At 31.5% G+C, this 20,785-nt stretch overlaps 1 protein-coding gene across 3 annotated transcripts in view; it reads left to right on the top strand.

Annotated features, from left to right (window-relative positions):
- The window catches only part of peo (ubiquitin E2 variant domain-containing protein pendolino), a 55,657-nt gene extending 36,071 nt beyond the window's left edge, over positions 1 to 19,586 (top strand). For all 3 annotated transcript variants that reach the window (XM_035357494.2, XM_035357493.2, XM_085815759.1), the window contains 4 exons: positions 1,220 to 1,308; positions 1,393 to 1,491; positions 6,595 to 6,763; positions 13,218 to 19,586. In XM_035357494.2, coding sequence (XP_035213385.2) covers positions 1,220 to 1,308; positions 1,393 to 1,491; positions 6,595 to 6,763; positions 13,218 to 13,310 — 450 coding nt within the window. In that variant the 3' untranslated portion in view covers positions 13,311 to 19,586. The remainder of the gene's footprint in view (positions 1 to 1,219; positions 1,309 to 1,392; positions 1,492 to 6,594; positions 6,764 to 13,217) is intronic.
- Positions 19,587 to 20,785: the final 1,199 nt, after the last annotated feature.

Here is a 20,785-nt window from a genome sequence, read left to right as displayed (position 1 = left end):
GCCAAAAAACATCACCCATGACTACGAGGGATTTACGCCTGAGAAAGTTCACCATTCTGCCTTAGATAAGGTTGTGAGGCTGGCTCGGTTGGTAGCCACTGAAGGGTCCTTCGACATGACGATGGAAGAAGTAAACACAGAGTGCCACTCGGAACACCCTAACTGACGAGGAACTCACCAAAATGGCAAGATCGGTGAGTGAGGAAGAAAAGGGGGTAGCTGACGACGGTGGCAACAACGAAGCTGAAGAGCATGGCCTTACCTTGGAAAACCTGCAAGAGCTCTGCAACATAGCACGGACTACAAAGGGCCTAAGAAATCGATGACAACATGGTCAGAGCCGTAGAATTCAGTAACCGTATTGACTTTGTAATGGTGTTTACAAAGGCATCTTTGCTCAGAAGAAAAAACAAAGGTTACAACTCCCCATCACGATGTTTCTTGTGCGCCGAAAATGTTCTGCAGAAGCTCCTCTTGCTTCCTCTATGCCGTCTCCTGCAACTACCCCAGCTAAATCCAAAGCTGCCTGCGTCAATCGAGCGTCCCTAGCATCTGAAGATGAGGCGTCATCTGAGGAGCAGTAAAACTCTCATTAACCTGTGCAGTAAGACATCTTCATCACCTCCACAGGTATTTCATCGACATTTATAAAGATCGAGCAAAGAGAAGCTATTGTCAGAGGTGAGTTACGTACTTTGCTGTAAAAGAAAAGCTGTTATAAGAATAAAAGAGTTCTAAAAACATATTTACAGTACGTACACTTTAGTTACGTCTACATATGTTACACACACACACACACACACTTATCATATTTTATGTGTGTTATTTATATATCATTATTTTATGTATGTTATTTATACTGTTAATATTTTATTTACATGTTTGAAACTATTCTTTAATGTTCTAATGCACTTATATGGTTTTATATACACTTATATTATGCATATGCAAAAAATGTACGTATGTTAAAAATGAGAGGGTGACACCACTTCGCGGTTTTTCACTTATTGTGGCTGATTCTGGTCCTTATTAACCGCGATAACTGAGGGGTGACTTTATTGTGTTAAAAATTCTATAATTATGTTAAATTGTATTGAAAATATAATAATATACATTCTATTCATGTGTAAAAAGTAACATCTTGATATGATAGAAAGTGAGATATTAAGCAGAGAGCAACTATTTTGTATTAATTTGCATGCAATTTTAATCTTTCCAGATTTTAGTATTTGATCCTCCTGTTTTCAATCCCTTAATTAATGCAGAAACAGGTGAACTTGATGTTAAAAGGGCATTTCCTAAGTGGAGGTAAATCAATTATATTTACTAGATGTATATTTATAGATTTTTCATTTGTAAGAACTGAAATTCATTTTTCTCTTTTTACACCAGGAGAAATGTGAATCATCTTTGGCAGGTTATACAGTATGCAAAACGCATATTTTACAAGATTGAAGCAGAATGTCCTTTGAATTTTGAAGCAGCTGAACTGTAAGTGAAATGAAGAAAAAAAATATTTTACAAAATCTTTTAATTTTATGAATGTTTTTTCTGTATTTACATAAGTTTTTACATTTTGTTCACATACATTATTTATTTTGTTTTTGAGCATGAGAGGTATCAGGCTATTGGTTGCATTACATTGAACCTAGTGGAGGGTATAGTGAAAGTACATTTGTTTTCATCAAAGACAAAATTGAAACTTGAGAACATTTCACTATGGGAAATACGGGATATGCATAAATTGAGGAGGTCTGAAAGAATTAAAACAGTGTGAAATAGAAGGGATGATTTAAAGCAAGCAGAAAAGTCCGTTTGAAAAATAATATTCTAGAGATGAGTAACAGGTGAACTGAAATGAATTTTAGGAAATCATTAACAAGCAAGGACACACCATTTAGAAACTAAATATCTGACAACAGAATACAACATTCTGTGAAAGAATAGTTATTTGGAAATAACATGCATGTATATAACATTCTATGAAAGAATAGTTACATGGAAATAACATGCATGTATATAAACCTTGCTGTGTATTTTATATATCCCATAATATTTAAGCATATTATATAGAATAAAACTTTGCATCCCAATCAAGAAAGTAATTAGAAGCTTGGCCAGTAGCTGAGAAATGAAATTACCATTCCGAGTGCCTTGGTGCTCCTTTTCACAGACTTTTCTGACTGACCTGCTATTGCATATAGCATATAACTCATTAAATGGCTCTGGTATTCTTTTCATATGAAATTTTGGATTTACAAAAAATCATGGAAGAATAAGATGCCTCAGCACCTGAGTGGAATAAATCAGCACCAGCTGAACTGATTACAAAACTGTGAAAAATGAACAAATTAGTATACATTATTATGCTAAAAGTCTGTCACCCACTTTTTGATAAAGAGGCAGCTTGACAAGCTCTTTTTTTTTTTAAAGTGAGGAGAAATATTTTTCAAGTGCTTGAAATCTTTTATGGTACAACTAGTACCAATTTTACATTATAATCCTTGGAGAGTTTGATATATTTTATTTGTCATTTACATCATTCGAAATCATTGTTATTGTGACCTACCTTTTTTGCCTCATTTACTGTGTTTTATTTAATTGTGTGCATTACATTTCATCATTAAAAAAGTTTTTTTCAGCCATCTTTTTTCACAAGTCAGAAATAAATGTGACTTCTTAGCAGTATATGATACTAGTACCAATACTATCATTATTTGATGTAACATTTATCCAGAGCTTTAAGTGAAACAAAAAGGGGGGTGGGGAGAAATAAAAATCTGAAAGCTTTCAGATTTTATATTTGGGCCAAAGGGGTGTTTTTATCATATACACACACATATACAATTTGAGAGTATTTTGGCTAATGTTCCTTTGGGCTAAAAATAGATAATAAAAGAGATTCAAAATTCGGGCTTCCAGATGTTCATATTTAAGTGGAGGTCTGCATTATTCAGATTTTGATGGGTCTAGGTACTGTTATCTTTTTACATTGCAAGAAACATAGATACATTCATGCAGATTCTTCATTATTTAATTTCTTTAAACATTATATAGTGCAATAATATTAGGTTATCTTATATTTTAACTTTATAATATTAGGTGATTTTAATTCGAAAATTTTTAATTGTTGTGCTACGGCAAAGACCAAATAGGTATTTTAGTATATGATTTTATTATGGTTCATGATTTGAAACTTTTCAACAAAGATGACTCACCTCCAACTTTTTCCTCCAGGGTGGGAATAGGTTGGACCGGTTTGGTATTAGAGTCAAGTATAGATCTTAGCTCTGTGGAAATGAATATTTTAGATGAACCTACCCTGAGTGACCATAGACATATTTATGTTGATTTAAATGCTATAAAAATTAATAATTTATACGAATACTCTTATTCTTACAATTTGTTTAGAACAAAAAAATTTTTCAACAAACTGAAAATAGACATTATGAAATTTGAAAATGAACTCAGATAAAGTGTCTGGACGTGGAGACAAGATTACAAAGGAAAATTAATTATAAAAGTATTTTAGCGGTATTTAAGAAAGCAATTAAAAAGACAAAAAGAGACTTTCAAAATTATTTGTTTAATAAAAACAAGATTTATTATAACAAGTTTTATAAATATGCCACAAATAAAGGAATGGAAAATGTTATTTTATATAGAGATAATTGTAGTGTATCCATGTCTGCCATGGAATGTTATGATGAGTTGATTAAAGACATCCTGAGGCTGGATTATTGTTCTAATTATCCTGATTATCGAAATATTTTATGGAAGACAACGAGGAGGTAGAGCGGGCGTTTACTTATGAAGAGATATTTGATGTTATTTCTAGCTTCAGAGATGGCCCTGCCCCTGGACTCGATGGAACCGGGACTACTTTAATTAGAATTCTTTTTTGGGATTTCACCTCTTTTTATATATTACTTTACAACAAATGTATGGTTTTAACGACTTTTCCTGATATTTAGAAAATTGGAAAAAATCGAATCTTGTTCCTAAATCTACAGTTGGACATAGACCCATCTGTTTATTAAAGACCCATGCAAAAATCCTAAATAAACTCATTACAAAAAGACTTGAGGATTTTTTAACGCAAAATAATATTATCAGTTAAAATCAATATGGCTTTCAAAAGAATATGTCTACTGATCTAGCATTATACAATGTGATCCAACAAGTCAGAGAAAAGTGACAAAATAAACATGTGGTCCTGGTTTCCTTCTATGTCCGAGGGGCATTTGACTCTATTAGCTGGTTCTCCCTACTGTCTAAATTAAAAGAAATTGGCAAGAGACCTATTTGATATAATTAAAAGTTATGTGGAGAATAGAGAATTAATTGTTCTGGGGAACTCTAATACAATTAATCTTTATTATAAAATTGGAAAAGGCTGTCCCCAGGGCTCATGTAGTGCTCCTCTGTTCTGGAGCCTCATAGCAAATAAATTACTGCAAGAAAATGTACCTGATACGAATATTACCTGTTATGCTGATGATATTATGGTAACTATTACAGGAGACTCCCTCGGAAAAATAGAGGCTACTTTAAACCTGCTTGAAAATGTTTTTAAGAAATGGAGTACAGAGCAAAATATAGAATTTAATATTGAAAAAACAAATGGTATGTTTTCCCCTCGGAATGGGAGAAATGTTAGAACCCCCAGACTGAAATATGATTTAAAAAAAAAAAATTGTGAATGTGTTTAAATACCTGGGTGTAGTGATCAATGATAAGTTGAATTTTATAGAGAATTTTAAGTCAATACAGCAAAAAATAGAAAACATTTAAAATTATTATAAAAATACTTTTACTCCGATCACTCTTTCTGACTTCCCTGAGGGATATTTAAAAAAATGTTATTATACCGAAAATTCTTTATGGTATTGGCGCATGGGGTGATCGAGCAGGGAAGCTGGTCAAGACAAGGCAGAAATTAGACTTATTACAGAGGGCCTGGACACATGCAATTACAAGATCATTTAGAACAGTCCGACAGAATTTGCGTGCTTACTGGCTGGTGTACCGCCTCTCTCACTACAATTTAAATTTATTTATGAAAAATTTTGTCTGAAATATAATGTAAAACAGAAAATAGTGTATGAAGATAAAGCAATTACCAGTGAAGCTTTTTTAGAACATGATATGAGTTCAAGCCATCCTAGCGAATATTACAGTATATCTTACGATAAAGACTATATTTCAACTGGAGAAATTGAAATTTATACAGATGGATCAGGATTTGCGGAGAACATCGGATGTGCCTTCATTGTATTTTTCCATGGTATTGAAATTGATTACAAAACATTTACTTTAAAACCAAGAAATTCAGTTTATCAAGCAGAATTGTTGGCAATTAAAATGGCTTTATCCTGGATCAAGAAATTATCTGTGGGGTGTTACAATAATTTATACTCAGATGCCTTATTTGCTCTTATGGCGCTCTCCCGCCCTTTTCAAAAGAATAATATTGTTAATGAAATTAAGCATATGTATTTAGAACTATGAAAGAAGCATATTTTGAATTAACATTGGATCAAAGCTCACGCTGGTCTTTATGGGAATGAGAGAGCGGATGTTCTAGTGAAAGATGCCACCCTGGGGGTTGGGACTGAAAAGGTTTCTATTCAAAATTTGAAAAAGAAGACATGTACTATAATACATGACAAGCTTATTAGAGACTAGAAAAATTTGTGGGATTTCTCTGAAAGAAATAAAAACTATCTAAAATGTTTAAAGATTAGCAAAAAAATGTGAATTTTAGGAGATGTAGATGTCAATCAAATTCTCACTGCACATGGAAGGTTCCCTGCTTACTTAAAAAGGTTCCACCTCCAGGAAAATGATATATGTAATGCTTGTAATAAATTCGGCGATTCAAAACATTTCGTCGGGGACTGTTGCCTGACTGGAAGTGTGAGAGGAAAATATAAATTTGCAAAGTTTGAAGATTTATTTAGTAACTATAAATTGTTTAGAAAATTTGCAAGAGATATTATGCAAACTGTGAATGAGAATAAGAATATTGGTATCGAGATATAACAAAGCAGAAAATTGTACTAAAAACAGAAATAATTGAAGTAACTTATAAATTTAAGATGAATTCGATAATATAAAGAAGATTTGAATAATAATAACTAATTGGAAGTAAAACTTATAAAGATTTTTAACTTGAGAAAAAACACAGAAATGGAAATGACACAGCGCAGTAATATTTGGTCGCAACAGTTTGGAAAGTGATTCAGTGCAAAATGCCATTTTGAGACTAATGGGCTAAAACCCCTTTGAACCTTTAAAAGAAAAAAAAAAAAAAAAAAAAAAAAAAAAAAATCGTACAGAGATATTTTGTGAAAATAATATAAACATGAAGCAGTTATTATTTGATTGTTAGATGTAATTTTTCATTGATAATATTTTTAATTAAAGCCAAACTAGCCATTATGATACTTTTATGTACATATTTTTCACTTGCAGAGAAAATTGTCATAGCTTACATATTTTTATCATAGTATGTATGTATTGTATTTTTGTAACTTTTAAAATTAAGTATAAACTTTACATTCATTTGTTTCTCCTAAATTTCAATGATAGGTATGAGAAAGATTTGGAGTTGTACAAAGTAAAAGCTGCTGAAAGCATAAGTGTATGCAATGAGAGATTATATGAGAAGCCAAATACAGATGATCCACATGCTTTTTATTTTACTCCCTGGGATCCCTCTATTCATGAAGACTTCAGAAAGAAGCTTTTTTCTTACAAGGTAATAATGAGAATATTTTTAATCCATATAATTTGTATAGATCACAAATGTTTTTGAATGTATTGTTTTTAATATTAAGAATATTGTAATATGAACAAATTGCATTAAGTATTGACTTTTTTAAATGTTTTATCATTAAAATGATGTGGTGATATCATAGACAATTTAAATATTATCAAATATTGAATGGTAATTTATTTCTATAGTGTAAATAAGTTTATTTATGATAACACATTAATATTTTACAAGAAGGTTTATTATAAATTAAAAAGTTAGCCAGTCATTGCATATGTATTTCTATAGTTCCTAGCCATTACATATTGTGAAACAATATTCCAACTAAAGTTGTGATAGTCCCCCCCCCCAATATTTAAAAAGAGCTGAGAAGTAAAATTATCAGAAGTGAGATAACTGAAATAATTCTACAGATACTAAGACAACAATATTTCCAATGTTGTCTACATTATGTTTTAATTTTTTTTCACTTCAGAGCATTTGCTTAGGTTTTACAATAAAAGTTTTAGTATTCTTCTGAGATGTGTTTTAAATACTGTAATCTTTAGTATGTTTTGGTATTCAAAATGGACTTTTAACTGTTGAGGTATAGTCTTTCAGAGATATTGCACTATTTTATAAGTGTCATGTTTGTGGCAATCCTGCTAGTAGGCAGTTAATAGGGTTCATATAGTCCTTAAAAGTGCTTAGGATTTTTTAAAACTGTATTTGATTTGTCTTTTAATTTCAGCCAAAATTTGCAAAAGGTCCATAATTTTGCTTAGCTGATAACCATCCCTTTTCAGTGTCTAACATTCTGAGGGTGAAATAACACCTTGAATGAACATAGAATTCAAACCATGTGACTTCTTAACAGAGCCATTACAGATTGACATTCTCTTTAAAAATAGCTGTTATCAATAGTAATACTGTCCATCTATATTGGGAAAAAAAAGTATTTTCTTGCTCTTGAGCCATGACCTTATGGCAATACTTTGACATATTGTGGCAAAAACTGACCTTCAAGAAGGTTGAAGCAAGAACTTCATAAATGTAACACATCTGGCCACTATAGATTGTAACACTTCCACACCGTTATGTAAGTCTGGAAATTCTTCAGGGTATAGACCAAAAATGTAATTAAGGTTCTTGAAAAAAAGGACAAGTGTTGCAAAAAAATTCTGCCTGAATTACAACAGTGTAAATCTGGGAAAGACTGCATAATTATGCTGCGAGTTCAAATGCCCCAGCTTCAGCATGACTAAGAACAATGGGGACTATTGAGAACATATGCTTGCTGAGGTAATGGCTGTGAAATAATGATTAAGTTAAAAAAAGTCTATAATACTTCAAATTTTAACTTTACTCAAGGTTTTTTATGCTGATGCTGACCTTGCCATCAATTGTTACCTTTATTTTTGGAGGGTCAGTCTTTTATCAGTTCAGTTTTTATTAAGTTGATTTACTCAACTTTTTTTTTATCTTTTTATAATTGATATTTTTGTCTTTACTTATTAAAAATAACTTTCTTTGTATTTATGTCACATAAAATTCAACAACAAGGTTATAAAAGATTTTAAAACAGCTTATCTTTAGAATTCTTAATACAGTGTTAAAGTTACCATTCATTTTTGTAAACATTTGCTGTGCTATTCCTGTAAAAATAATACATGTTGATTACATTTGGTGGCAACATTCTTTTTGCCATACATTTTATTATATTTGACATATTATTTCTGTAAAAGATTACATTTGGTGGTAACATCATTTTATTTGACAAGTGATACGGACACAAAAATGATATGAACATAAAAGTGATATGGCCTATGGCCAAAAAATGACAAGAATTGAGACTTATATCAACTCTGATGCTGAAAAAGGAATCGAATAAAAATTTAAATAAGCTTGATGTTGATAGCTGGCTTTTGAGATAAATTTTCTGTCAAAAATAGGCTCTAGCAACATTATAGATTTATGATTAATGCAGTGTTAATGCATTTGTTTTTGCAATTTCCATGAGAATTGACCTGGTTTCTAAGATCTTGTGTAAAGTTAATTTTTTATAAAGGTGCTAAAATTTGTCCTAGTTTGCTAATTTGATCAACAGTTTGTATTTAAATTACATTTGGGAGACAATTATGTTACTGTTTAAATTAATTCTCATTATTGTACCCAAAACAGCTTTTACCCTTTTTGCAATGTGAATTCTTTGTGCATTGCCAAGTTTGGCATTTTAACCACATTTTGGTGATTTTATGATCAATTTATCCACAGAATTTATGAATTTCATGATGATTTTCTAACAAATATAATAATGTTAGTATGGTAATCATAAATTAAAATAAGTGACCTTATATTAAAATTATGCTTTTTAGAAAAATAATGTTAAACTGAAATATTTTTATTTCCACTTGTCATGTTCTAAAATATGTTAGTATAATACTAACATATTTTATTCCACTTATCATGTTTTAAAATATATTAGTATGATACTAACATAATTACAGTATGATAATCATAAATAAATGACCTTATATTAAGAACAATAGTGTTAAACTGAAATATTTTTATTTTCACTTATCATGTTTTAAAATATATTTACATTTTATTTTGTTAATTTTTTAATATCTTGATTCTGATCTAAATTTAAACAAGATAAATCTATGCAGCAGAATTTTTGAATTTTTCATTGGCAAAAGGAAAATGTAATTACATTAAAATTAATTTCATTTTTCAGATTATTGTTTTTCCCAGAGTAATTCTTTTAAAATATTCAGATATGAGTCAACTTTCTCTGTAAAATAGATTTTATGCTTTCTGGAGGGGAAGGGACTGATTTTTATTCTTACAAAATTTGCAGGTATATAAATGACTATGAATAAAAAACATATCCTGTGATGTAATGGAAAATGTATTAATATTAAAAACACAGAATAGATGTGACTTTCAGGACAGTTTTGATGTGTTTTGTGTACTGTCCAGAAAATTTAAAAAAAAAAAAAAAAAAAAAAAAAAAAAAGGCAATGAAAAAAAAATTTTATCTGAATTTTTTATGTCATTTCCTTATTATTACGACAGAGCAGGGAGTCTAACTTGCATCACAAGAAGAGAGTTCAAAGCACAAAAGAAAGATCAAGGTTCTACTCTGGTGATAAGTTTTACTGTTGCAACTGGGGTTTGAGGCTGATTTTCAACATGGACAGATTAGTTATTTGATGCTCCAAGTTGGAGAGAAATAAAATGCATTTTAAATGGAGTGGCAGTTCAAAATCTTTTTTTTTTTTTTTTTTTTTTTTTTTTTTTTTTTTGCCCTGGGCATGATTACCTTCATTTTGATATAATGTCTTTGTTTGCACACATCAAGATCAGGATGCCAAGATTATTGTTTCCTGTGTTTCTCATCTTCAAGCTATACCAGCAATTATTATATTTTCAAGTGCTTTAGGGTGTGGTTAAATTAGCATGATGTTCTCAGACCCTATTTGAGCAGTGTGAGGAATTATTGGCTACATTTTGGTGTAAAATAGTTTTGGTGTGTTAATGTTGTGCTAAATGGATGCCATAGTGAATAATAGTGTTTGAATTTTGATTTTATTTTTTTAAAATCTTCTTTGTTCTCTTCTAGGACAGAAATGTCCTAGAAGTGAAAGTTAAAGCTATCTTTCAGCAGTCAAACCAGAGCAAACCTAAAAATTTTCAATGAAATTCTCACAATTTTGTGATCTATTTATTTTGGAGGTCTAAGTTGTCACTGGTTTTAGAAATAATTCCTATGGCCCAAAATGTCTCGTCTTCTTCAAATGTGGCCCAGGGAAGCTAAAGGTTGGACATCTCTGGTCTAAAGCATATATATATATATAAACATAACAATGAGAAATTTAAAAAGAAAAAATCATGACTCATTTTATTGCCAAAAAAAAACATTTTATTAAAGGGAACTACTATTAAAGCTGCAATATTTCATGCAAAACTTATACCTTTGACGTCAAAATTTTTTTAAAATTATCCTCTCTACAGTTGATATTAATACCTTGATTAATAATAATTGCTTTATTAAAATGTAGGAAAGTGTTATTCCATTTTAAATGATAAATAAGGAAAGTTAATTTGATATATCTGTTTTTATTACATAATATTGCTTCTTTCATTCAAGTTCTGAGTATTCTGTAATATCATCATTATTCATACAGTAGAAACTTAAATGGGAAAACTGAATTCTAAAAAAAGTTTTACATGTAACGTTATGCACACTGGTGGACAAAATTAAGAGATGGAAAACATTTTCCCACATTTCTCCGAAAATTCCACACAAAACCTCGGCGGTTGTTTGCCACATATGTCACTGTGGCGCTGGTGTCACTGAGATGAGTTTACGTATTCCTGTGGGCATCGCTACACTAAAAAAAGGCATAAAAGTTTGCTCCTATTGCTCAGCTCATTCCTCTCTGCAACACAGTAGTGACTTTCATTGTCTTTCTTAAATAATTTTTTTTTTAATTATTTTTTTTTATGGTTTCTTTTTTGGGTGAAATGAGCACACATCATCACTTAGACAAAGGTGTGAGAATCGTGGGTAGGCTTGAGAAAGGGCAGTCCGAAGCTCTAGTTGCAAGAGAACTGGATAAAACACCAAGTGTCATCTGTAATGTGTGGAATCAGTTTAAAAACAGCGAGACAGTTGACAACAAACAGGACAAGATTGTCCGAGAGCCATCATGACCAATGATGACCGATATGACCACCATGACCAATGATTTGGTACTTACAGCCGAGTGCCAAAGGACGGCTACAGCCGCACAACTGTCTCGTGATCTCGCTACTGCCACAGAAACATTGGTTTTAAAGAAGACAGTTGCCAGAAAGCTCCATGAGACAGGAATGTATGCGAGAAAGCCCACTATCTGCATCCCACTTACAAAAACGAGCGTTTACAATGGTGTGTACAACGCCAACACTGGACACAGTTTCAATGAGCTAATGTTATCTTCACGGATGAGTCCAAATTTTCTACAATCTGATTCTCGGCGATTATTGAGATGGAGGGAATGTGGGATCCGATACCATCCCAGCAACATCATGGAAAGGCACCAATATGGTAGTGGAGGAGTGGTGGTTTGGGCAGGGATCATGCAAGATACTCGTACACCGCTCCATGTGCTTGACACTGGTTCTATGAATGCCCAGAGACAAGCAGGAGATCCTAGAGCCTTTATGTACAACTTTTCAGGGTTGCTGTTGTTCCTGAGTTCATGTTTATGGACGACAGTGCATGACCACAAAGGGCCTAACAGGTTGATGACTAACTAGAAAGCAAGGATATTCATCAAATGGATTAACCAGCCAAAACTTCTGATCTTAATTGAACATGTTTAGGATGCTCTTGGGAGGGAACGATTCAGGAGTTAAAAATGGCTCTGGTGGAAGAGTGGGTGCGACTTCTACAGGCACACCTGAACTCTCTTGTTAACAGCATGGCTACTCGTTGCGCACGCTGTCTGTTAATGAGGCGCAACCATATACCATACTAGCCACATTTTCACTGTTATCTTTCAACCTCAAGTTTGGACCATGCTGGACTCTTGACTATAACTCATGCTAATGAATGGCATTTTCATTGTTGTTTTATACACATTATTGTCATATAATAAACTATATCCATACCTAATTTCATTTATTTCTAATCAGTATTTGAGATATATGAGAAAACGTGTTCCATCTTTGAATTTTGGCCACCAGTATATTAAAAGTAATGGTGTAAAATGTATATTAAATAATATAAGTAATCTATATTTATTGTGAAATAAATAATAAAGAAAATTTTAATTTTCATGAATGGTAATAATGAGATAAATTTTTTAAGCTTTTAAAATGATGTAATAATGTAAGTACATATTTTATTTGACAGGGTTACATTGCTTAATTATTCCTTATTATTATAATGTATGAAATATATTTCTTATTATTATAATAAAGAAAATATATTTATATTTTTGTTTATTTCCATTTTTTAGGAAATGAAAAGCTTTCTAAAGTAGCGTATTTAAATGCAAGGGGGGAAGAAAGTATAGTTACAGCATACTCATTTGGTTTATTTATGGTGTTAAACTGTGCCTAAAATATTTTTGCATGTTTTATAATTTATTAATCTGACATATTTTGACATCTAAATTTAAAATGAGGAAGAAATGATTAATAATCATTATTTTAATAAGAAAGAATTCTGAACTATTTTCAGTTATTTATATATTAAATTTAAAAATTAAATTTTTAGACAAAATAGATATTAGTTATTACAAAGAAAAATATATGAAAAGAATTTCGAATTTAAATTATGTGTGTGCATATTTAAAATGTAAAGAAATTTATTAGTATATAGAAATACTCTGAGGTAACATTTAAAACTATTTTCATGTGATTAATATTAATTGATAAATATAAAATGGCTTGATTTTTATTCTAGAAGGAAGAACATGATCAATCAAAAGATTCACAAACAGGCTTATCATGGATGCAACCAGGAAATCTACAAATATTTTCAAAAACTGTATCTTGATATGCTGTTTGAATGAATGGATTTTTTATCAAAAACATGTTATCCATTATGGATAATCATTGATAATCATAATTTTTATAAATAATCATATTGTGTCATTCGTATATATTAGTCATTTTTAACTCTGATAAATTGGACTGTATGAATTATTTGTTAATGTTTGTGAATACTTATAATGTGTTGTCTATTTACATGAAATATGTAATGTTTAGAATTTGTATACATAAAATATGTTTTTAATTGAAGTACCACTATATTACTATCAGTACCTGATGTTTCAATTCAGCCCACCCTATAATTGTGTGATATATTCAGTATTAAGTTGTATTTTATGAAATTGTGTTACTGAAAATCTGAGTCATATATACAGTGTGCTCATAAACGTCCCCGATATATGAACCCCTAATGGCCTATCTGTTGAACTAGTTGAAATGAAATTTCAGATATTATTATCTGATATGCACTCAAGATTGTGATGATATAAAACAATAGAGCTCTCACAGTTATAGTTGCAGTGAAATAATTTTGAAATTTTCAAACAAACACATCTTTTTTCCCTAAAACCATAAACTATGTTTTAATGACAAAATTGCCAGCGTAAAACATTTGCAAAGAAAGCATTGTTAAGAACCATAGACAACACAACACAAGAGAGGAAAGAGAAAAACTTTTTTTTTGTTGCCCAGAGTGTATAGTGGTCAGGGGAGCTGGAGGCAAAGGTTCCCCACCTGTTAGGTGCTTCCCTAATAAAGTGACCACCACTTCTGGCCTTAGTTGGCCGAAAACGGCTGAGGGCCCGCTATTGAGGGGGGAGAAGAATTAAAAATTTTTACAGCTTACTTTTCAGATGATAATGCTCTGCATGCAAGAGATTGTTGATAGCATTGACTAATGTAACATTGTAGGAGGAATTTACATATTTTCACATTTTATAGCATCTTTTAATTCTGATTCTCTTGAATTTGATGTGTAAACCTTAGATTTCAGAGAAGCCCAGGACCAGAAATCCATTGGAGTGAGGTCAGGAGATCATGGTGGCTAAATTGCAAAGTTACAGGATAGGACTTTATCTCCAAAGTTCTGTTGCAGGACTTGCTGAACAGATGTAGTGACGTTGGAGGAGAACTATCTTGTATCCATTAGTGTCATTAACAACATTTCAATGGTGCAGTTCTGAAATTATGTAATTATACAATTCTGCAACACAGTTGTATAGCAAGCACTTGTGATTGAGCATATTTACATATCTGTGGAAGTGGCCTATTTGAAGAAGTGTGGACCAAGAATGAATGTGCTTGCAATGCCATACCACACAGTCACTTTAGCTTCGTGTAAAGGTGCTGGTGCCACATCATGAGGATTTTCGTCAGTCCAATGAACGCAAAAAATCATATCTGATTATCTCTTCTTTGCAAATGTTTTACATTGGGAATTTTCATCATACATGTAATCATTCCAATGCCGTGTATAGTTTTTCAATGTATTGAACAATTTGCGCACAAATAAAGTGTTGTCATTAAAAAATTTCAAAATTCTTTCACTGTAACCGTAACCATGGAAGCTGGATGATTTTTAAATCATCACAATCTTGAACGCATACCTTCAAACAATAATATCTGAAATTTTATTTCGATCGGTTGAGCAGATAAGCTCATATATTAAAGAAGATTTTTCATGACCATCCCTGTATACATATCCAGTTAATGCAGATAAATTTTTTAATGAAAAATTAGTTTTCGGATATTGCAGCTCGATTTTTAATATGAAAAAATTTCAACTAATTTATTGATACAGAGATTCAGTATTTTAGGAGAATAATGTGATGATACAGTAGGGGGATTTTTACCTTTTTAGACTATTGACCATGTTTTGATACAGTTAGTGAAGTTGAGTTTTTAGAGGTTAGTGTGCTTGTTTATAAATAATATAATCAATTAACTACTCTTGATGAATAGGGTCAGAATCCACTGGCAAATGCAATTCTTGTATAATTTTTGTTAGAAAATAAGAAAAAACTTCAGTACATTTTCATATTGGCAGGGGCTGAGCGGTAAAGTCACTGAACACTGGTAGTTCAGTCCGAAGTTCGAATCCCGCAAACGGGCTGGCTGCATGAGTGTTTTCGTGGTTTTCCCCATGTGTAACTTGTATACGAGCCAGTTTCCCTTAAAAAGTCCACCATGAAGGCATCCCTTCCTTAAGGCAGATAGCCCTCAAATGCTTTGCCGTAATCTAATAAACCAAACCAAACCAAACCAAACCAATCATATTGGCAGGGATTATTGAATAACTGTGGTGCTGTCTTAGCTGAAAAAAGATCTTGTTTTAGACGAAACAGTTAATTTTTGCCAAGACTCTACATTTTGATGTACGCTTGCACGTTACACATTACTTTATTTACATCATGTAAGAAAAAAAAATACAAATATTTAACAAATACAATACAAATATTTGAAAGAAATACAAATATTTAACTGCTGTTTTATGAATACTAGAGTACACTCTCTACTTCATATTTGTGGCTGTAAATATAAGGGCCCAGAAGTCTTAGTTCTGTAGTTTCAATGCACTTGTACCATAACGAAGCACAAATATAACTAACTAACAAATATAGCAAGTATGCCAACAACAAGGTTAAATTTCTTTGACTAGTGGAACTTCTACTGCCATCTAGTGAGGGAAAGAAACTTTATTGAATTCCTAACAAATAACTTAAATAGTAAAATAGAAAAAAATAAAAATTACATTTTGAAGAAAAGTCTGTAAAGTGCTATGAAAAGATCTGTCAAATTTTATATATGAAATGTTCATGAAAATGTGACAGCATGTTTTTAAATGAAGTCAGACAGGCCTGAAGTCTCATTATCATGGAAGAATGGCTAAAATCATGAAATACTAGTAGTTCATCCGAGTTTTTCCCCCCCAGATATCTACTTCAGTCCTATGACTTAATAAACTGGTTCCATGAAGTTTTCTTTTCTTTTTTAAAGATGTGTAACATGATTAACAACTTCCCTTAGAAAGTATTCCACTATGGCGTCTTTCGTTTTGGATAGTAGCTTTTGTGTGCTTTGCTATAGTCATTAAATCTATTCCTGACCATCCCATTATTATGAGAATCTTAAGGCATGAATCCTCCCGTTTCAAAGAATTGCATGATGTAATCTGAAGAGAGACTCAGTCAAGGATGATTAATGTATAGGAATGAATAGTATAAAAAAGATTGCTCTATCTCTTGAATAGACTTGCAATTTCATTTTAATGAATCAAATGATGTTTTCCAGCTAAGAAATATTGACCATGCAGCAGTTTTAATGAAAATTTACAATGTTTTATTGTTACATGTGCAGAGAAAATTTCAAACATTAGTTCTGTTGCTCTATATGATATGGTTGTTAGTAGAGGCTGACTCTTAACCAAAACCCACAAGTGTAGGATCAACTCATATGTAAGGCTTAACTGTACCTATATTATCTCCTGATCTGTATACAGATCAGGCAGTTTATTCATCTTAACATGATTAGGATGCTACTGCTTTATTGTAGCCGAAACTTCTCTTCATTTCTTCAGAAAGTTCTTGATAGTTGTAATTAGGCATGGACGTGTAGGTTGTAGTAGTTAGTGTTCCTTTCCTCCCTGACCAGAAAGAATTATCCTCTAGGCTTCTTTATGATCTTGTTAAAGAAAACTTGCGATTCTTCAGTGCTAGCTAATGTAGTATTAAGAAATATGTTTTACTTGACTATTTCTCTGTTCATTGTCTTAGTTTATAACAGATGTATTTTTTATGCATCACCAAAACAAAAAGTAAAACAAACTTAGTTCTACATTTAATATGTAAAGAAATTCATAATGTACGCTTGACTTCATTATGCAGGGCATTTTTTGGTCTGTGCACACATTTATTATGCAAAATGTTTGTTAAGTAAAACACTACTGCACTTATCATTATTTTGATTAACACACTGAGTGCCACGTCAGCCATTGTGGCCGACACTAGACTTTCCGTTTAGGCCATGTCAGCCATCTGTGGCTGACACTAGACTTTATGTTTAGACCATGTCAGCTATCTGTTTCCGACACTAGACTTTCCATTTAGGCTGCGTCAGCCATCTGTGGCCGATACTAGACTTTCTGTTTAGGCCGTGTCAGCCGCCGCTGGCTGACAGCATGTATCATGTGTAACTCATGTGTAACGTTTGTGTAATTATAAAATTTTCACTGTTTTATGGAATTACAGAAAATTTTTTTAAAATTTACTTCATTTTGATTCATTACAGGACTAATGAATTTCATTGAAACATGGTAAACATAAAAACGGTTCTCCACTGCTGCTATTACAAAATGTGACAACTCTCTTAAGTCTTTTTTTCTGGCAACCAGCGCTTTTAAGTGGCGCGCGTGGCCTGAATGGGATTGCCTAAAAAATACGCGTGGCGCTCAACGTGTTAAGATATGTTCAGTATTTGTTTATCAAATTTTTGCATTTATTAACTAAAATCATAGACTTCATATATGAAGTTTTGTAATTGTCTATAAATATGAATATGAAGTTTTTAGATATGAATCACATTTTCTTAGAAAATCCCCAGTAAAGACATCCTTTCCCTTAAGCCTTTAAAAGTTTTGCTATATAAGAAAATAACCTTACCTATATATGTAACTTGACCTCACTCAGTAGTTCATTGAGAATTAGAAAGAATTTTTCAGATTTATTTTTCCCCCCAAGAAACTTGGCCGATTTCAGTGGCTTAAAATGATGAAAATTTCCTAATTTTCAGAAATACTTCAGTAATATCTTCATAGCCAAATAGCAAAAGATGCTGGATATTCTATTGTGAATATTTATATGCACTTATACATTCATATTTTCAACTCTGTAGTATCAAATATTTAAGCTAAATGTATATGTAGTGAAATATTGTGATAATCACAGATCCATATATTACCTGCCATAGTTTATTTTGTGTTTCCAACATGACTTACACATGAAACAAATTTATAATCTATATATTACATTTATTTAAGTTGAAGGCCTTTCTGTTGCCATATGATCTTAGCAATAATTTTAAATTATAAATATTCATCCCAATATCACATTTATTTTCAGTATTTTGAAATTTTTTTTATTTCCTATGGTACTCTTAATGTGGGGAATTTTCTAGAAAATCATTTTATTGAAATATATCTTTGTTATTCACAAAACTGTATTATCAATTTGTGTGTGTGTAGCACAATAAATTATATTTAAAACAATTTTTTGTGAGTAAAGGTATTTCAGATTTACAGCTGAAGGAAATAGAAGTGTTCCATTGTATATTTTATTTTTGCAACCAAGTTACTAAGCAGTGATTAGTGATTATTGTTTGGAATTAAGATAATTAGAATATGAAGATGCTTTTTTATTAAAAAAAAGTTAAAACGTTATTATACCACACAAACTTTTTTTTTTTTTTTTTTTTAATATTATTATTATTTGGAATGAATTTTGTTAACAAAACAAATGTTTTAAGACTGACTGACCCTTAACTATTGCAATGTATTTTTCTAGACTGCAAAATTTTCCTCCTTATTAAAAACTTTCATGTAAATAGACGACTTTCTTGTTTGCCATTTTAATACATATTTTCATTTTTATGCTGTGAACATTTTCAACAGCAGGAAGTAATAACCAGTCTATCAGATTGATTGATTGTTTAAAAATTTTGTTTGTGTATGAATTATGTAAATACTATCTGAGACTGTGCTATGATGAAAATCACAGTATCATTCTAGCACCAGTGTTTAAGGATTAATCCACTTAGGCTGCTGTCACACATCTGTTTGTTTTGGAAGAACAACCATTTGGAACAATTTTTCTGCTTTGTCACAACAGGCAGTCACCACAGATCGCTTTGAGGTTATCACAGGAAAAACTGGTTCCCCATCACAAACAAGCTGATAGGTTGAAAGCGAACAACTTGCAATTTTTTTCGAAAGGAAGGAAAAAATCGTGCGTCTTTCTTTCAATAATAAACCAGGCAGAAAAACTGTCAAACAGTTGTTCATCTAAAACAAATGCGTGTGAGATACTGGCCTTAGAAAACCTTCATTGAATATTTAATTAAAGAAATATGTGCATAAAAATGTTTCTATATATGAGGAATAAAAATTATAATGTTATATTAAAATTACTCTTATGGTAAACATCTAATTTGGGAGGAAAAAGAACCATAGATCTCACTGTTATTACTTTGAAATGTTTTTTCCAACTGAATAAAGTTTATTTTATTCAGAGATTTTTGTTTTGAAAATTCCATTAATTATAAAGAAATTAGTCAAATGGAAAGGCATTATTTGAAACAATTCAAGTAATACTTTCGTATTAGAAAATCTATAGTTTAGCTTTTCCAGTTTTCTGTGCACTTCTGGGTTCATTATATTAATATAACACTTAAACTTGCCAGATGTTTCCATTCCATGAGTACAAGGTCTAATTCATTTTTAACATGGCTTGATAAATAGCCATTTGATGTGCCATAAGATTTTTAGTTTCTCTAATTATTGCTATATTTGCATAATACATTGAACAGTTTAAAAGCAATAATTGGATTTCTTAATTTTTATAATTGTTTTTTCAATAATGTGTAAGTTTGCTATTATAGCTTTTCAATAATGTGTAAGTCCTGCAGACCTTAATAGACATATATTGAGTGACCACCATGTTTTAAAAGCTCACACAATACAGAAGGTGGTTTAAGTACTTTTTTTATTTCAGTTTAAATTTGGACGTAAAGACAAGACTTTTGCTACACACGAAATTGTCACCACTTGTGGATATACAACTTAACACACAATTAAATTCAAACACTGATAATAATTTAAGACTACACATTTAACTCAGATACAGGTTGACAATTATTCAGCTATATGAAATAAAAAATCAAATTTTCCAAAACTTCTCAAATTCGAAAAGTAACTACAGATATCCGGATTTAGTTTATGACATGTTCGATATGCTTACCATCAATGGCTATGAGCTGGTGCATAGCAAAATTCTGCAAAGTGTCGAGGCATTGATGCTTTCGATTGCATTTGGCTTCCTGAATGGCCACTTTGAGTTCACCGGTGGTTTAGGGGTTATTTGCATAAAAACTCTTTAATATTGCCCACAAAAATGAGTCACAAGTTTTGAGATCAGGAGAATGTGACGGCCAAGCAATTCTCATTCCAGTGGCCTCCGAGTACCTCTAAGTCAGAATGTGCTTTTGCAGGAATAATCAATCGCTCCAATGGGATCGAAATCTGGGTCACTTTGAAAAAGAGGATGGTGCCATTTTCTAAAATTTTGACAAAACGTTCAGCAGTCATCATGTCTGCAATGAATATCACACTGATTATTTCACGATTTGACATTGGTAGAGACTTCTCGATCATGAAATGAGGATTTTCAGTCTCCAAATGTGGCGGTTCTGCTTATTGAAGTATTCATACAA

The sequence above is a fragment of the Stegodyphus dumicola genome, chromosome 4, assembly GCF_044657685.1.
Source record: "Stegodyphus dumicola isolate Sdum_Otavi_A_Nest chromosome 4, ASM4465768v1".
Classification (NCBI taxonomy): domain Eukaryota; kingdom Metazoa; phylum Arthropoda; class Arachnida; order Araneae; family Eresidae; genus Stegodyphus; species Stegodyphus dumicola.
This window is presented reverse-complemented; position numbering and strand designations above follow the sequence as displayed.